The sequence below is a fragment of the Aotus nancymaae genome, unplaced genomic scaffold (assembly GCF_030222135.1).
Source record: "Aotus nancymaae isolate 86718 unplaced genomic scaffold, 86718_ANA_hifiasm-v0.15.2.pri h1tg000049l, whole genome shotgun sequence".
In the NCBI taxonomy this organism is placed as follows: domain Eukaryota; kingdom Metazoa; phylum Chordata; class Mammalia; order Primates; family Aotidae; genus Aotus; species Aotus nancymaae.
In genome coordinates, this window is record NW_026988463.1 from 12,265,451 (window position 1) to 12,282,088 (window position 16,638).

A 16,638-nucleotide genomic window follows, 5' to 3' on the forward strand; every position below is an offset into this window, starting at 1 on the left:
TTTGCTACAAAACAAAACGGAGCTATGCAATGTGCTTTTTAAAACAAAAACGATGCAATGTGTATTACAACCAATTAATCTATCATTGTAGGATTTAAGAAAAAGCTAGCTACTTTCCTGGTTTTAAACAATAAAAATCATAAGCATCTTAATTGAAAAATGAATTTTTCTGGAATTATGCATTTGGAAACCTAAAAGAAGCAGTGTTCTCACCAACACTGAAAAGGAAATGGCCTCTCTGAAAAGAGGGAAGAAAAAAAAAAGGAATAAAATACACAAAATGAACCTGGGAAGATTTTACTGAAATGAGGACTAACTGCATAAGTCTCCTTACTGTATTACTTATTGCAAAAGCCCTACAATTCCATCAACTAATGAATCTTTAGTAACAGCTACCCAGAAGAGCATCAAGCTTTCATTTCAAAGAACTTAGAACGTGTAAGGTACGTTAGTGAACAGAGAGAGCAGACACACAGCATGGTAACAGACAGACACGCTCAGCTGGCTGACCAGAATATGAATTTGGCAGTTTTGCCCCTGTCCACACAGACTGACCTTCCTTGAGACTTTTCTGGTTGCTCCCCTCAAGGCATTCCTTTTCTTTTAATGGTTCAAAATCCCCAGCAGTTAAAATCTCTGGGAAGCCCTGTTGCTGCTTCTTGGAGCTATCGATCATGGTGAGAGGCTTCCGAAGACAGGCAGCATCAAACAGGAGAAAAGCTTAATTTGCAGAAGAGCGAAGTGCGGTGCTCAGAACACTCTGGTCCCTGGGTCCCTGGTTGCTCCCCACAATACCCCAATCACTGGGCGATTATGTCTTTAAGCAGCTGAAGGCAGCCATTACCCTTTAGTTCCCAGCTTGACCTGCAAATACACTCATGCTGCTGGAAGCCCTTAACTCTCTCCCACATCAGGAGGCAGAGCCACACAGGCACGATTCTAAAATCCCACCCCTTTTCCCAGCCAGCCCACTTTCTCTTGCCATTCCAGCTTCCCCCGCGCTGGGGACTTCAATCTGCAGTTTGATGGTCCGAATCATCTGACAAACACTGAGTCAAGCAGTTAAAAATAAATCGTCTAGTTAAAAGAGAAGACTTTGCTGATACCTAAGAAGACAAATTGCTGCCTGTGGTCTCTCTCCGGCTCTCTATAAACACAGCCACAGGCTGTGGAAATACTTTATATTGGCGAGACAAGCACATTTATTACTCATTAAGTTCTCCAGCTACACAAACGGCATTCTAGGGCATCTGAAGGAAGCGGCTCTTAGCAGAGGCACACACTGAATAAACATGCTACCAGCATATGTGAATAAAGAGAGTCATTTCACTACCAAAGTTCTTTTGTAATGTGCTTTGTGCTGCATGTGGCTCTTCCTGGCAAAGCCGACGCTCTTTGTAATAGGGAAATGTACTGTAATTGCAGCTTTCTTCCTCTGGTAATTCAGACCCGAGCAGTTTTCCTTGGTGCCACTAGTCGGCTGAGAGAGTTAACATCGCCATGATTTTTTTTAAGAAAAATTCTCCTCCCATGCACTAAAAGCAGTGACACTGAGAGCTTCTATTTCATAACAGAGTAAACCAACGACCAGCCCAAGTTTAATTTTACGTGAGCTATCAAGGATGGGCACCTCTTCTGCAAGTCACAGGCTACTGATCACTGTATATAAGGACACTGCAGGAAGGAAATCTCTACATGCAGAAATTCCAGGCAAATGTGGAGATAAGCCTGTTTCCAAATACTCCAGATATAGATCTCTGTAGCCAAAATAATCTGATTTTTAAAAATGGATCAAAGTGTGTTCCTTTGCAAAGGAGTTCCCATAAAACCCAACAGAGGTTAGAAGAGCAGTAGATTAGGAATACTGTTTCATGTGGATCTGTTTTGGACACTTTAAAAAAAACAAAGAAGCTTCTAGCAGAGTGCTTGGAATATTAGGTGCTCTCAACAAATATTTGTAGCATGGTTGAGTGAATGAATTAAAGCAGAAGACGGTGCATCAGGAAAACTTCCTTTAATAACACCCAGAATTCTGAAGAAGTCCTGGGTCAGTAAGAGCCACTAATTTTAGATGAGTAACTAAGTAAGTTCTCTAAAGGAAGCACATTTTCTCTTTAAAAGAAAATATACAGATACATTTTAATTGTGCACCTGATGAGATCCTCCTGAGGGATAAAGAAAGGCATACATTGTTACAGCCAGAAAAATCAATATTCTTTCCACCAATTAAACATAGGTAGGACTGGATGAAGTATTCTGTCCTTTGTCCCTGGTTCCAAGGCTGGTGTGCACTAAACCCATATTCTTCTAGAAAGATTGCTATCTATCCTTTTTCAGCATCTCATATGACATGCTTCTTGTCAACTGAAATTCCTTCTGAAGCAAGTTAAGTCCATCCTTGGTAGTCCACATCACCGCAGGAACAAACAGTGACAAGCTTATCACACTCTCAAAAATGCCCTCAAACATTCTGTTACTATCTCTGACCCTAAGGCTTGTATTCTTGTAAACAAGCTACTCCTGCAAGTTTAAAGGAGTAATAAAAATAACCATCATTCTTTGAGGATGTTCTTCAGGTTGGTCATTTAAATAGATATTTTGCAAGGTTTACCTAATTTAACCCCCCACAACCCCTATGGTCACTATAATTATTTGTGTATGTTATAGACATTTTACAAACCAAGACTCAAGTTACAAAGCTTCTCAATGGCAGGTATGGAATTTAACCAAAGTCTTAGTTCTCCAAAACCCAAGTCTGTCTATGGCCTTGCCTTGCCTTCTGTCTTCTAGAATATGCCCCAACTCCAGGCTTTAGTTTCATCTTGAGACAGACTTAGCAGCAGAAGCCATGACTTTTATGAACCCCTAATAATTCTACTCTTGGTGAGAGGAAAGAAAGTCAACATAATCACACTAAAATGATTTTATAAAAACATTTTAAATTCTCATGAAATAATAATAGCAGCCAACCTTATTTAGTGCTTACTACATGCTATAGACTAACTGCTTTTTATATATTATCTCATTTATTCTACTGCAAGACTTGTGACTTCACCATTATTTTCCTGATGTTCACATGGGAAAATGGAGGCTTAAAAAACATTAGGCCAGGCAGCACTTTGGGAGGCCAAGGTAGGTGAATCACTTGAGGCCAGGAGTTTGAGACCAGCCTGGCCAACATGGCAAAACCCTGTCTCTACTAAAGATCCAAAAATTAGCTGGGCATGGTAGCATGTGCCTGTAATCCAGCTGCGCGGGAGGCTGAGTTAGGACAATCGCTTGAAGCTGGGAGGCAGAGGTTACAGAGAGCTGAGATTATGCCACTGTACTCCAGCTTGGGTGCAGACTCCATCTCAAAAAAAAAAAAAAATCAAACACTTTGATTCCAAAGCAGGCAGCTTGGCTCCAGGGCCTACATGCTTAATCACATTGCAAAAAGAACAACGAAAACAATAAACTCCAACCTTTTTTTTTTTTTTTCCTGCTTCAGGATGTTGTTTTTAAATCTTGAAAAATGCCCAACTGTTTTTAGGTCACAAGTCTATAAATCTGAGTAGATACACAATTATACCAGCCACTTTAAAATTCTTTACCGTATCTCTGTGTCTGTGTATGTGTGTGTGTGTGTTTATCTTCGGCATGTGTTGAATGTGTTTATCTTCGGCATGTGTTGAATGTGTTTTTAAAAAGTTATCTTTTAAGAAACCTCTGCATGCTTATTTTTGTATCTAATAAATATCAAGATCCCAACAAGAAAACACATTATTCTGCTATAGAGTTATATCAAAAGTTGTGGCTTTATAGTTCTGAAAGAAAGTTCTCTAGTGGTGAATGCACCTGAAAGAATATTTAGCTATTTAAAAATTTTTTTGAAATAATTTCAAATTTACAGAGTATTTCCCCCAGAATCATCTCTGAATAGGTTCTAACATGATACTTCTTACCCTAAGTGTTCTGGTGTGTAATTCCTATAAACAAAGATATTCTCCTACAGAACCAAAATATAATCATAATCATCAATATCAAAATGATATTGATGATTGCTTAGTTGGTAGTATAGAGATATCAAATTAACATTGATAGAAAAAAAAAACACATAAAAAGAAGAAACAAATTAACACTGATATATTTGCATTCAAGTTCCACCAATTGCCCCAATAATATCCTGCATACTAAAAGGATCTAAACCAGCATCACATATGGCAGTGAGTTCTTTCTTGCGTTATCAAGTCTCTTTAGTTTTTGTCCATCTCGAACAATTCCCTCAGTCTTTCTTATCTTTCCTTGAATTTTGATTATTATAGGCCTGTTATTTTGTAGTCTTATCCTCAATTTGAGTCTGTTGTGTTCTTATGATTAGGCTCAGGTGATGCATTTTCAACAGGAATACCCCAGAAATAATGATGCAGTCTTTGTATCCTATCAGATGGTACACAAATTCAAGTATATTCAGTAATTGTCTCAAAACTGATGATGCTTATTTTGACACCTTGGTACTGGCCAGATTTCTTCATGGTGAAGTTATTCTTTTTGTATATATTTATTCTGTGAGGAGGTGCTTTGAGAACAATCCTTTGGTGTACTTGGCTGAATTATCATTATGATGGTTGCCAAATGGTGAATTTGAAAACTCCATCATTACCTCTACATTTATTAGTGGCATATCTCACTATAAGAAAAAAAATTCTCTTTACGTGGTTTATGTTACCTATTTATAGTCTCCTGTTTCATGCAACAGCTTATAATCTGTGACTTTCATTATTTATTTTGACACCCAAATTGTCTCATATTTGGCTAGTTGGAACTCCCACAGTTTCTTATGGTCATGATTCTATCATTCCTTGAGCAGTCTGTTACTTTCTTAATGTCCCAGGCTCATCCTGTACTTTTTTCCTGCCTTCTTTAGAACCTAAGGTCTGAATGCTAGGTATGCTCATTGCTGCAAGGGTGTCACTGTTGCCAGGCCTTCTCTGCAGACAGAGCTGTGGAACATGTCTGACTTTATATGTGTGTGGATGTATACACACACATCTGCATACATTTATATCTCTATATGTGAATGGATGTAAATATACATCTATATTTAAGTACGTATGTCTATATCTATTTATATGCATTGAAAACCATGAGTTCATCACAATGCCTCCAATTCTATTCCAGTGCCACAGGTTCACTCTCATTTTCTTTTCTGTATTTGTGGCCCCTTCTCCTACAGGGAGAAACTTGTCTCCCATGGCTTCTGCCACCCCACTCATGGACACCTTGTATACAACACCCCTGCCACTGCTGTGGCTAAAACCATGCAGAAAGCCTCTTCACCCTACACTGGCCTGCCTCCCCAACTCTCACAGGGCAGCTGCCTGGCTCAGCCCCACACAATGCCTTTTGGGATGAATTAGGGAGACAGGGAGGAGACCTGCAGTATCGCTTAGTAGGAAAAGCCCCACCACTGTCACCTGAATTGCTTTCCAGTAGGTTTGCCTTTGTTTCTTACTGTATGTGATACATCACCTTGACTGTCATTTGGCTCTAATGTTACGAGTGACATTTACCTTCAAATAATATGTGATGAAAGTCACTTCTGCTATGATAAATCTGCTTCCACAGTGTTTGTGTGTATGCACACTCAACAGAGCTGTTTTAATATGAAAGAGATGACCATAAATCAAGTCCATTTTCCCACCACCCCAAGCAGATATTTAATAAGTATGAGAAAAACCGTATGGCTTAGAGACTAGGAATAATCCAAGAAAGTCTTCAGGGGATCAGAATACAAACAAATGCAGCTCAAGGGACTTACACAAAAACTTGGCAGAGTTAATATATGCTTATAAAACTACTGATAAAAAGAATATTGCTGTGATGATGCTGTACTTCACTATGAAAAAACCTGATAATATTTCCAACTAGGCAATGTTTCACAATGTAAAACTATTCAAAAGTAATGAATAAAATAATTAGAAACAAAAGAAAAGGGACTGGTAAATATTAAGGCATACTTTTCTGGTAGCATTCTTGACACAAAGATTGAGTAAAGATAACCTTTTCTTTTCATCTTCTATGTCTCAGTACTTGGTAACAGATTGTCAGTAGCTATTTACTCAAGTGAATGACCGTAAACTTTGCAGCTTCCTTCACACAGGCTGAGCCAGAGTATTACAAAATCTACATAGATAATTAGATTGGATGTATTTAGGAAGAAAAATGTTCAGTCTAGGGTACACCTAAATTTTTTTCCTAATGCTACCATATTTTTAGTAAAATACATATCTGACCCATATTTTTCTCCCTTTCAATGTTATAAACACCACTACAAAATACCATACCTTGAGATCATTACTAAATGGTTATGGTAAATCCCAACATTAATTTAAAAAAATTTTTTTTAAACAAAGGACAATTAAAAAGTGCTCTCTCTCAAATCAGAACAACATGTCTTAAAAGTTCTTTACAATTACCCCTTTTAAAATATATATTGAAAAAGTCCTTTATTTTATCACTTTAAATATATATACTGAACATACAGTACTTCAGATGTAAACAGATTAACAAATTAGCCCCTATGAAAACCACTGTTTCATAAAGAAGGATACATTTTTCTGACCTTTCTAGGGTAATAAGATTTTGAAGGAAAGCATCCATGTTTCGCAGTTAAGTACTGCAGCATAACTGAACACCACAACAGGGCACAACAGCCTGATCATTGGTTTGTCATGTGTGCGTGTTGTACCTCACGCTGGAACAGACCGGCACACCAGCACATGCAGCACCTCCCTCCCCTCTGGGTTTGCTTCACCCTCTCTGAGGACATGAAAGGCAACTAAGGCTTTTCGGGGATAGAATTTCCCCATGCATGGTCTCATGATTGGCCTTTGCTGGGACTGAGAGAGAGTGTTGTGTGGGACAGGGGAATGGCAGCACAAGCAGAGGACACCTTGCACGGCTCCTCCTCAGGCAGCTGTTCACATGACAGCAGCAGCATGCAACACAAGTGAAGTGTTCTGACTACACTTGTGTAACAGCCTGGGCCATTGGTCTTTTCCTGCTCAAATCATTAGCATGGATAATGACGAAATGACAGAACACACTTTTGTCAACTTAAATAAAGTCATCCAAATCCTTTCTCCATTTCTAAGCTCTATAGTTACTTATATAAATACAACTGGCTACAAGATTTACAACAAAGAGCTTTCCTCAGATGATATGATTAGTCTTCCTCAAATTCTGAGATAATCTCCCTAGCTATGGATATCTGAAAGACTTTTAATGTCATTTCATCACCTCACTGATACAAATACATCTAGACATCATTAAAGTAACTCACTGAGGGCCAGTGTGCATCTACTAATATTCTATGCACTGGAGACATGTTAGGTGTGTGTGGGACGCAATATCTGTCTCTCAAGGAATATGGTCTAGAGCTTTTAACAATTTCTGACTGCCACTTTCCTTCTCTTTCCCATTCTTTTACTCTTATTAGAATGTTCTTTATACCAGTGCTTGTAATTATCTGTGGGTTAAGAGAAATATTTTTAAATTTCCAATCTGCTGTAGACCAATATGTGGTCCCACTATGTATGCATGGCCAGTGGGGTCACATTAGTTTGGCGATATCCAGACTAATCTGCACTCTGTTCAACAAGAGGAGTCCACTAATCATGCACTTGAGTGTCTCCCCAGCGTCATACTGCCATGAAAGTCTCCAAGTACTCCCGATTTCTCAAGCAACCTCACAGAAGAATGGTAACAAAAAGGCTGTGGGATGGCACAGCACATGGACCACAACTGACTAGCACCGCTTTCTACACATCTAAAATACTTCAGTCTAGCCACTCCCCAGGCTACTAGTTCATGCCCTACGTGCATTTCTTTTCCTTAGTTATCTTTAAGTCTAGGATAAACTATTTCAACCACTAAAGTCTTTCCATGTCTTCATATTCTACCATTGTTCCTCACTTATCCCCTGCCCCTAAACTACTAATCTTAGTCAAGCAGTCAATCACAGAGTCTTAGAATTTCATAGAACAAACACTAGGACATAAATTTCAGAAGTCCAAAGATGTATTCTTGGGTGTTCATGTATTCTTTATGGAAATGTATGCAATTTGTTTTCATTTTGTTAACCTGGAAAAAGAAAATCTCCTTGATCACCTGGATGAGTTTTTTTAATCAAGTGTTGCCATACAGTAACAAAGCCAGACATGTTTGAGCCTAGAGAAGGGAAAATGAAACCCGAACTCTAATAGTTTGAACAGAGAAAAGGAATGGGATCTATTAGTCATGACGGCATAAGCCAGAGCTAGAACAGTGAGGACTACTGTCAGGTATCAAGCAGCAATCATATTTATGTAAAAATGCATCACATTACAGTAAGTTAATATTGATTTGCATTTCATTAGCACTGTACATTTCTATAATTAACAGGCAAAGTGTTTCAGTTTTGTCATTGTATAAGTGCTACTAAGTACAAGGAGTTTATACTTCATTCATTTATGATTGTACATAACCCAGCAATGTCATACTAACAAAAATTAAGTCATCTGGCTGGTGCGGTGGCTCATCTGGCTGTAACGCCGGTACTTTGGGAGGCTAAGGTGGATGGATCACTTGAGTTTGGGAGTTCAAGGCCAGCATGGGCAACATGGTGAAACCTCGTCTCCACAAAAAACTTAGCCAGGTATGGTGGCATGCGCCTCTGGTCCCAGCTACTTCGGAGGCTGAGGTAAGAGGATCGCTTCAGCCCAGGAGGTTGAGGCTGCTGTGAGCTGAGATGGTGCCACTGTACTCCAGCCTTATTGACAAAGTGAGAACTTGTCTCGGCAAAAACAAAAAAACAAAAAAAAAACACCTCCGCCGTGTCCCACACACAGAAAAGCCAAACTAAGTCATCTACAAACTGTTTTTAAAAGTTTTAAAACTAGTTCACTTTATAACTCAAATGGAGAGAGGAGATTCTACTGCTTGGCTTACACAACACTCTCTTAAAGTGAGAATTAAGCTTTTGCCTTTGTTTACCTAATCTGACTGAGTGTCCTATTTTACTATCATGTGAGTTACGGCAAAGGAGAGAACAAAAGCACAGCTTGAGAAGTTAAGGAGCCAAGATGACTACCAAATCCAATATGAAGTCATGCCATGCCCTCATGTAAACTCCAAAATGTTTCCTTTACCTCTTATAGACTACAAATCTCCTGCACCTCTGTTCCAAAGCATTTTCATTTTCCTCAAGATTACATTACCCTACCATCCTCACAGCTTTCTCAGCAAGTAACTTGGGCCCCTAGATTCACTACTAATACTGAGATCTTCAGACATAAATTCTACAGCACCTTCCCACTCCCATCCTTCCTTGCATCGCTGAGGAAGAAGTAAGTTTTTTTTTCTTGCCATATGGAATCCAATTTGTTTAGGTCTATAATCCCTCCTGCCTACTTACAAAACTGTGATCAATGTATTATACATCTCCACTAGGATCCTTTGTGCCTACCAAGATATTTGCATTTCCCCTCACTTTCCTCTTTTCTAATCTAAGATTTGGACTTTCCATTTCTGCACCATCTCTCTTAATTTCAAACTTTGTACTAGCATCAACTGTTAACTCTAAACACCCAACAATGTGTGCGTGCACATGCGTGCACACACACACACACACCACCACCACACACCCACCCTACATCTGGTTCAAGTTCTTCTTGCTTTCTAAATAATAGTTTCTAAATGAGTTTTCTTCTCATTCTTTCTTTTTCTATTTTTAAGACAGAGACTTGTTCTGTTGCTCAGGCTGGAGTACGGTGGTGCAATTATGGCTCACTGTAGCCTCGACCTCCTGGGCTCAAGCAATCTTCCCTCCTTAGTCTCCCCCATAGTTGGGCCTACAGGCTCATGCCACCATGCTCAGTTAATCTTATTTTTCAGTAAAGATGAGGTCTTATTATGGTGCTCTGGCTGGTCTCAAACTCTTGGGTTCAAGCAATCCTCCTGAAGTGGCCTCTGAAAGAGCCTAAATGAGTTTTCTTTCTGGAGTTCAGATATCTTTGTTTTTAAGATTATATGCTATACTCAACTAAATCATCTAATTTTAAAAGAAAGGCTTTTGCTAGATGGAAAAACATTAAAGAAAAAAACAAACCCCAAACTTATAACAGCGAGTAATGGGTTAGCTTAGACTTCAGGTTGGTCCAGTTCTGGACAATGCACTTAAAAACCATGCCATGCTATCTTATTCATCGTTGCAGTCTCAGACACTATGGTGGCTTAATTAATGCTGCCTCTATGAATAAACAAATGCCACTCAACTGACCAAACCCCTTCCATTCCTCTTCCCTATCTACTTAAATCAGCCCACATTTCTTAGCTTGGCATTCAAAGCCATCAGTGATTTGTCTCCCACCTTCCTGACCAGCGTTATTAACTCCCTACATGTTCCCTATGCTTCAGCTAATTCGAACTGCTTGGTATTCTCTAATACACTCTGTGTTGTCCTTGTTTTTGCACAAGTATTTTTTTCCTGGAATCCCCTATTCCCTATCTCTGCCCAGGGAAACTGTACTTAAACGATCTTCAAGAACTAGTTCCAATATCAGTCTCCTTCAGAAGCTTTCCAGATGTCTCTCTCCACTCCTGGGAGTCAGGTCTGTTCCTCTGCATACTCTGAACACTCATGATACCTGTCATCGGCGCACTCAGCATGCCATGTGTTGACAATAATGAAGATGATGATGATGCCAGTTGTTAACGTTTATATGCCACTTACATTTTACAGCATTATATTTATGCGTGATGTTAACTGCTTTACATGTATTCGCTCACTTTACTCCATTCAATAATTCTCTCTGCTACTATCTCCATTTTACAGTGAGGCAATGAGAGGTCAAGTCACTTGTCCAGCTATACAGCTTTTAAGAAACAGAAAAGCAGATTTTTTTAACTTAGTATTGTTTCAGTCTAGCTTTGCTTAATGGGTTCTGTGAGGAAATTAAGCCCTAATACTCAAAGGTATCCATTGTATATGATGAATTCACTTTTCTCCTAAGAATCTAAAATGGTATTTGGTATGTCATCCTTGGGAGAACTGAGAAAACAGTCACAGAAATCACATTTGTAAGGTTTAATTCTTGGGGCTGAAAAAGGCTGGATGTGTCCAACCTTTTATGCTTTTCCTCAGCATCAACACTTATCGGTATACTTTTTTCATTTTCCTCAGATCCGTTCCCCCATCTTCATAAAGTTTACAATCTTTGAGAGCTGGAACTGTATCTCATTCATCTGATTCCTATAAGATCATGCCAGTGTTTCAAGCAATTTTTACATGGTCAAGCTTCTCTTTAATTAAACTCTTATATTTAGCCATCCAGGCTATATGATAAGCATCTTCCTTATAATTGGTCAACTAACAACAAAAACTTCTTGTTATATATTTTTTGGTTGTATCTAAAAGATATCTCAAAATCAATTTTGCTGAGATATAAAGATGATAAGATGCATATTCATTCAAAGTATATAAATTAGTGAGTTTCAATGGACGCATGCACCTGTGAAACTACAGTCACATTTAAGACACAGGATATTTTCATCATTCCCAAAAGATTTCTCCTGCCCCTTTGCAGTTTCCAGATAATCACTGATCTGCTTTCTATCACTATCAATTAGTTTATCTTTTCTAGAATTGCAAATAAATGGACTCATACAGTAAGTGGTCTTGTGTGTCTAAATTCTTTCCCTTAGCACAGTGACTCTGAGATACATCACACTGTTGCACCTCATCACTGGGTGGTTCCCTTCTATTACTGAGTAATCTAATGTATGGATATACCATGCTTTGTTTATCCATTCATCTGTTTGATGAACATCTGCGTAGTTTTCAACTTTGAGCTACTATAAATAAGTCTGTTATGAAAATTTGTCTATTAATCTTTGTGTAGATATTTATACTCATCTCTTCTGTGTAAAGGCTTGGTCATGTAGAAGGTGTATGCTTAGTTTTTAAAGAAATTGTGGTTTCTTTTTTTTTTTCTTTTAGAAACCGTGGTTTCTTCAATATAAATTTATTGGCAGTCTTATTTGTAATAGCCAAAAACTGCAAACAATCATCTACCCAAAATGAATGAATAAAAATGGGTAAATTTATATAAAAGAATACTACTCAAATAAAAATAAATTACATACAACAACATGGATGAATCTCAAAATTATGCTGAATGAAGCAGACAAAAAGAACATATACCATTTATGATTCCATTTACATTAAATTCTAGAAAATGTATATTAATCTACAGTGACACAAAGCAGATGAGTAGTTGCCTAGAGACTGAGATAGAAAGAGGAATGGATTACAAACAGGCATGAGGAAATTTCTAAGAGTGATGAAAATGTTTGTTGTCTTGATTGTGGAGATGGTTTCACAGGTGTATACCTATGCCAAAATTCTTCAACTTGAATACTTTAAATATATGCAGTTAAGTGTACATCAACTATAGTTCAAAAAAAAAAAATTTTTTTTTAAAGCCCACAGTGGGACTTGTGGGAACAGAGAAATTCCTGTATGTAATACAATACAGGAAACAGTCTCTACTATTACAAAACTTGAATGCAATAGATTATTTACCTGTGCATCTAAACCATGAAAATGACTGAGCAGAACTGCTTGAAAGGATCTTAAAAAAGAAATAAAACCAAAACAACAAAACCGATTCATCTATTCAAATAAATCCCATCTGTAATAAGTGAAGAATGATTTCTACAGTGCACACTGATAGTGTAATGCAATGAGCTGTGACTGACAAGCCTATACTATTTGGTTAACTGATGCGTGTTACAGATCAGGCAAAGGGGTAGTAATCCTGAAAACAGAAAATGTAAAATTCAAGTAAAAAAAATTATATATAACACTGGATAACAGTGAAAGGGAAAAAAAATGAAAAAATTATATGTGACAAAGGAAGACACTTTTTCTGGGGGGTAGGGAGTAGAGTCTCTCACTCTGCTGTCCAGGCTGGAGTGCAGCGGCATCATCTCGGCTCACTGAAATCTCTGCCTCCCGGGCTCAAGCAATTCTCCTGCCTCAGCCTCCCAAGTAGCTGGGATTACAGGTATGTACCACCATGCTCCGCTCATTTTTGTATTTTTAGTAGAGACAGGATTTCACTATGTTGGCCAGGCTAGTCTCCTCAACTGATCCACCTGCCTCAGCCTTCTAAAGTGCTGGGATTACAGGGGTCAGATAATGAACCTGGCCAGGAAGACACTTTTTAATGCTAAAAGCTATATAATTAGAAATGAAGCAATAACAGCTATTACCATGCACAAAACAACAAAGCAACCACTGTTACAAAACAAAAAGGATAAGAGATACACTGTGACATGAAAACAATTAATATGAGGCTTTAATCTGCCAATCTTAATACAAGACAGATGATGAAGATAAAAAATAAGAATATATAAGGCCAAAACAGCATAATCAGTAAAGAGATCTTATTGATGTATATTGAACTAATCATGGCGCTAATGATAGTGAATATATTTTCTCAAATATACATGGAATCCTCAAAAAAAACAATCATATATTAAGTCACAGGGAAAACTTCAAGTCCCATGAAGTAAAAAAACAAACAAACAAAAAACAACACTCTGACCTCAACGTAAACCCACTACGAATTATTAATAAAATAAAAAATTATTGTGTATCTTGAAATTAATTACATCTTCTATTAACTCATAAAAAAGGAAAAACACAAACTAAAATAGAAGACTTTCTAGAAAAAAATCAGTTTTTTTTGTACATCAGGACCTATGGCATGCATTTAAGCAGTGATCAGAGAAAAATTCAAATCCATAAACCATTATATCAATAAAAATGGAAGAATGAAAATAAAGTATATGACAAAGAGGAAAAAGATTAAAAGACAAAGAACAGAGCCCCAATGACCCATGAGATGATATCAAAAGTTCTACTGTACATGCAAGTAGAGTCCCAGAAGGATGGCAGAGAGAGAATGAGGCACAAGACATATTTGTAAAAATAATGCCTGAAAATTCTACAAATCTAAATTTGAAAAACATTTTGAATCTGAAAACCATAAATTTACAGCTCCAAGAAACCTAGCCAACTTCAAGTAGGCCAAATTCAAACACATACAGAAATTAATAGCCTTCAGATACACAAATAATAAGCAGTTAGAGATTATAATAGTAGAGAAAACTCCATTAATAACAGCAAATAAAGATAATAAAAACTCTTAGGAATAAGCTAAACAAGAAATGTGTAAAACTCCTAAAAAATACTGAAATAGGCTAGAGCAAATAGAAAGACAGTCCTTGTTCTTGGATAGAATAATACATCATAAAGATGTCAGCTTCTTTAATTTACAAATTTAGTGCAATCCCAGTAAAACACCAACAAGCGTTTTAATGGAGCTAAGGCAAGTTGATACTCAAGTTCATATGGAAAAAATAAAAACACCCAAGGCAAGCCAAAAAAAAAAAGTAAAGAAAAAGAAAAGTAATATTGGGGGAGGGGCCTTACTAGAAAAAAATAAACTCCAAGAGGATCAGAGACCTGGGATTTAAATGTAAAAAAAAGAAAACAAATGAAACCATATGAGTATGCTGAATAAATGTTGATGGAATTCTTATAACCTGGACATAGGGAAAAGTTTTCACACTGTCACCTAAAATCTAGATGCAATGAAAAACAGGTTGGATAAATTTTGGCTACATTAAAGGAAAAACTCAAAAACATACTGAAGAGGAAAGGCTAATAGCCCCAATATGTAAGTAACTCTAAAAATTGAAAAGTTCAAAAACCTGACAGAGAAATAAACAGATAATTCATTTTCTCCCTCTCTAAAACATTCTGAAAGGGTCCTTCAACATATTGAAAAGATGTTCACCCTTACTCATAATTTGAGAAACTCCAGGTCATGGAGGAATAAACATTCTCTTACAGTGCTGGTTGGAATGCAAATTGATGCAACCCTCTGGGAAAGCTATGTCTAACAAGACTACATATGTATTTTCCTTTTGACCCAGCAACCCTATCTCTAGGAATTTACCTGATAAATCTCTGACATCGTAAAAAATATACGCCAAAAGTTATTTACTGGAGCAGTTTGTGACAGCAAAATCTAACAAATAACTTATATGTTCACACATAACAGACTGGCTGAATAAAACTATGGTACAACTATACAATGGAATACTATATAGCTGTTAAGAATAAGGACGATCTCTACGAAGTGATATGAAGTAGTTTTCAGAATACTGTGAATGAAAAAAGCAAATTGCAAAATAGTGTCAATATGTTACTTCTTGTGTTAGAAAGAAGAGGAAATAAAATACAGCTGCTTGTTTGTTGGGGGAGATGGGGGAGAAGGAAGGACAAACTAGAAATCAATGAAATTTATACCTTTGTTGGGTGGGGACACATGTTGGAAAGGATGAAGGGATGGGAATGGGATAGGAGAGAAAGGTGAGGAGTGACAGTTCTCTGAGGACATCTTTTTACATTTATTTGACTTTCAGAACCTATTTAATATTTCAGGTACTCAGAAATGAATAAAATTAGCTAGGATAGGGGACAATCCAAATTTGAACATAAAATAAATGAATGCAACTGTATTTCAAATAACATGGACACAGTGAACAAAGGACAGAACCAACCTTAACTACTTTTGAATACAGATTTTGACTACATATCTGTAGGCTAAAGACAAAAAGGACATGAACAAACGTTGAACTCCAGTTAGTAGATATTTTTTAAAAAGCTTTGCTGAGATATAATTTGCAAACCATAAAGTTCACCTGTTTAAACGTAACACATTTATTTTCACAGTGGAATAGGTTAGCAATTCTAGAACTACTTTATGTGTATTCTAGAATTAAACACATAAAATATACTGTGTATAATGAGAGCCAGATTCTAGGTTCTCACTGTCAGAAAACAGACTTACAAATACAGAAAGAGGAATGGCTAAAGGAACCCAGTGATGTGGGAATAAAAATGGAGTTACCACTAAGGACACCTGGTTTTTAATATATACAGTGATAGAGACAGAAACAGAGATGTGTGTATGTTTATTTTCTCTTTTTTTGAGACGGAGTCTCACTCTGTTGCCCAGGCTAGAATGCAGTGGTGCAATCTTGGCTCACAGCAACCTTCGTCTCCCACATTTAAGAGATTCTTCTGCCTCAGCCTCCAGAGCAGCTGGGATTACAGGTGCCCACCACCATGCCTGGCTAATTTTTGTATTTTTAGTAGAGATGAGGTTTCATCATGTTGGCAAGGCTGGTCTCGAACTCCTGACCTCAGGTGATCCGCCTGCCTTGGCCTCCCAAAGTGTTGGGATTACAGGTGTGAGCCACAATGCCCAGACTATGTGTATTTTCTATTTCTGTCTACTAAGAGGACCTACAAACAATGAACACACCTAGTTCCTAGACCTTAGTTTATAAATACTCTACTAAAAGATAGCATACTTTCTTTGAGAAATAGCTGACTACAGGGCTGGGGCAAGAAAAGCTCCACTTGAACCTGGAACATTTTGTTGTGCCAGAATGCAAATAAATGCTCACAGAATGATGCTGGGGCCTGTCAAAAGGACAGAGAAACCAGCTTGAAGGAGGTGGCCAAATCTGAGACAG

At 37.6% G+C, this 16,638-nt stretch overlaps 1 protein-coding gene across 4 annotated transcripts in view; it reads right to left on the reverse strand.

Moving 5' to 3' along the window:
* MRTFB (myocardin related transcription factor B) overlaps nt 1-16,638 on the reverse strand; it is a 203,132-nt gene that overhangs the window by 76,527 nt on the left and 109,967 nt on the right. The window contains exon 1 of one of the 4 annotated variants that reach the window (XM_012453220.3): nt 556-1,021. The exons of the other annotated variants lie outside the window; for them this stretch is intronic. Within the exon in view, the coding sequence (XP_012308643.2) occupies nt 556-676 (121 nt within the window). The 5' untranslated portion in view covers nt 677-1,021. Of the gene's footprint in view, nt 1-555; nt 1,022-16,638 lie in introns of those variants that run through there. 4 annotated transcript variants of the gene reach the window in all.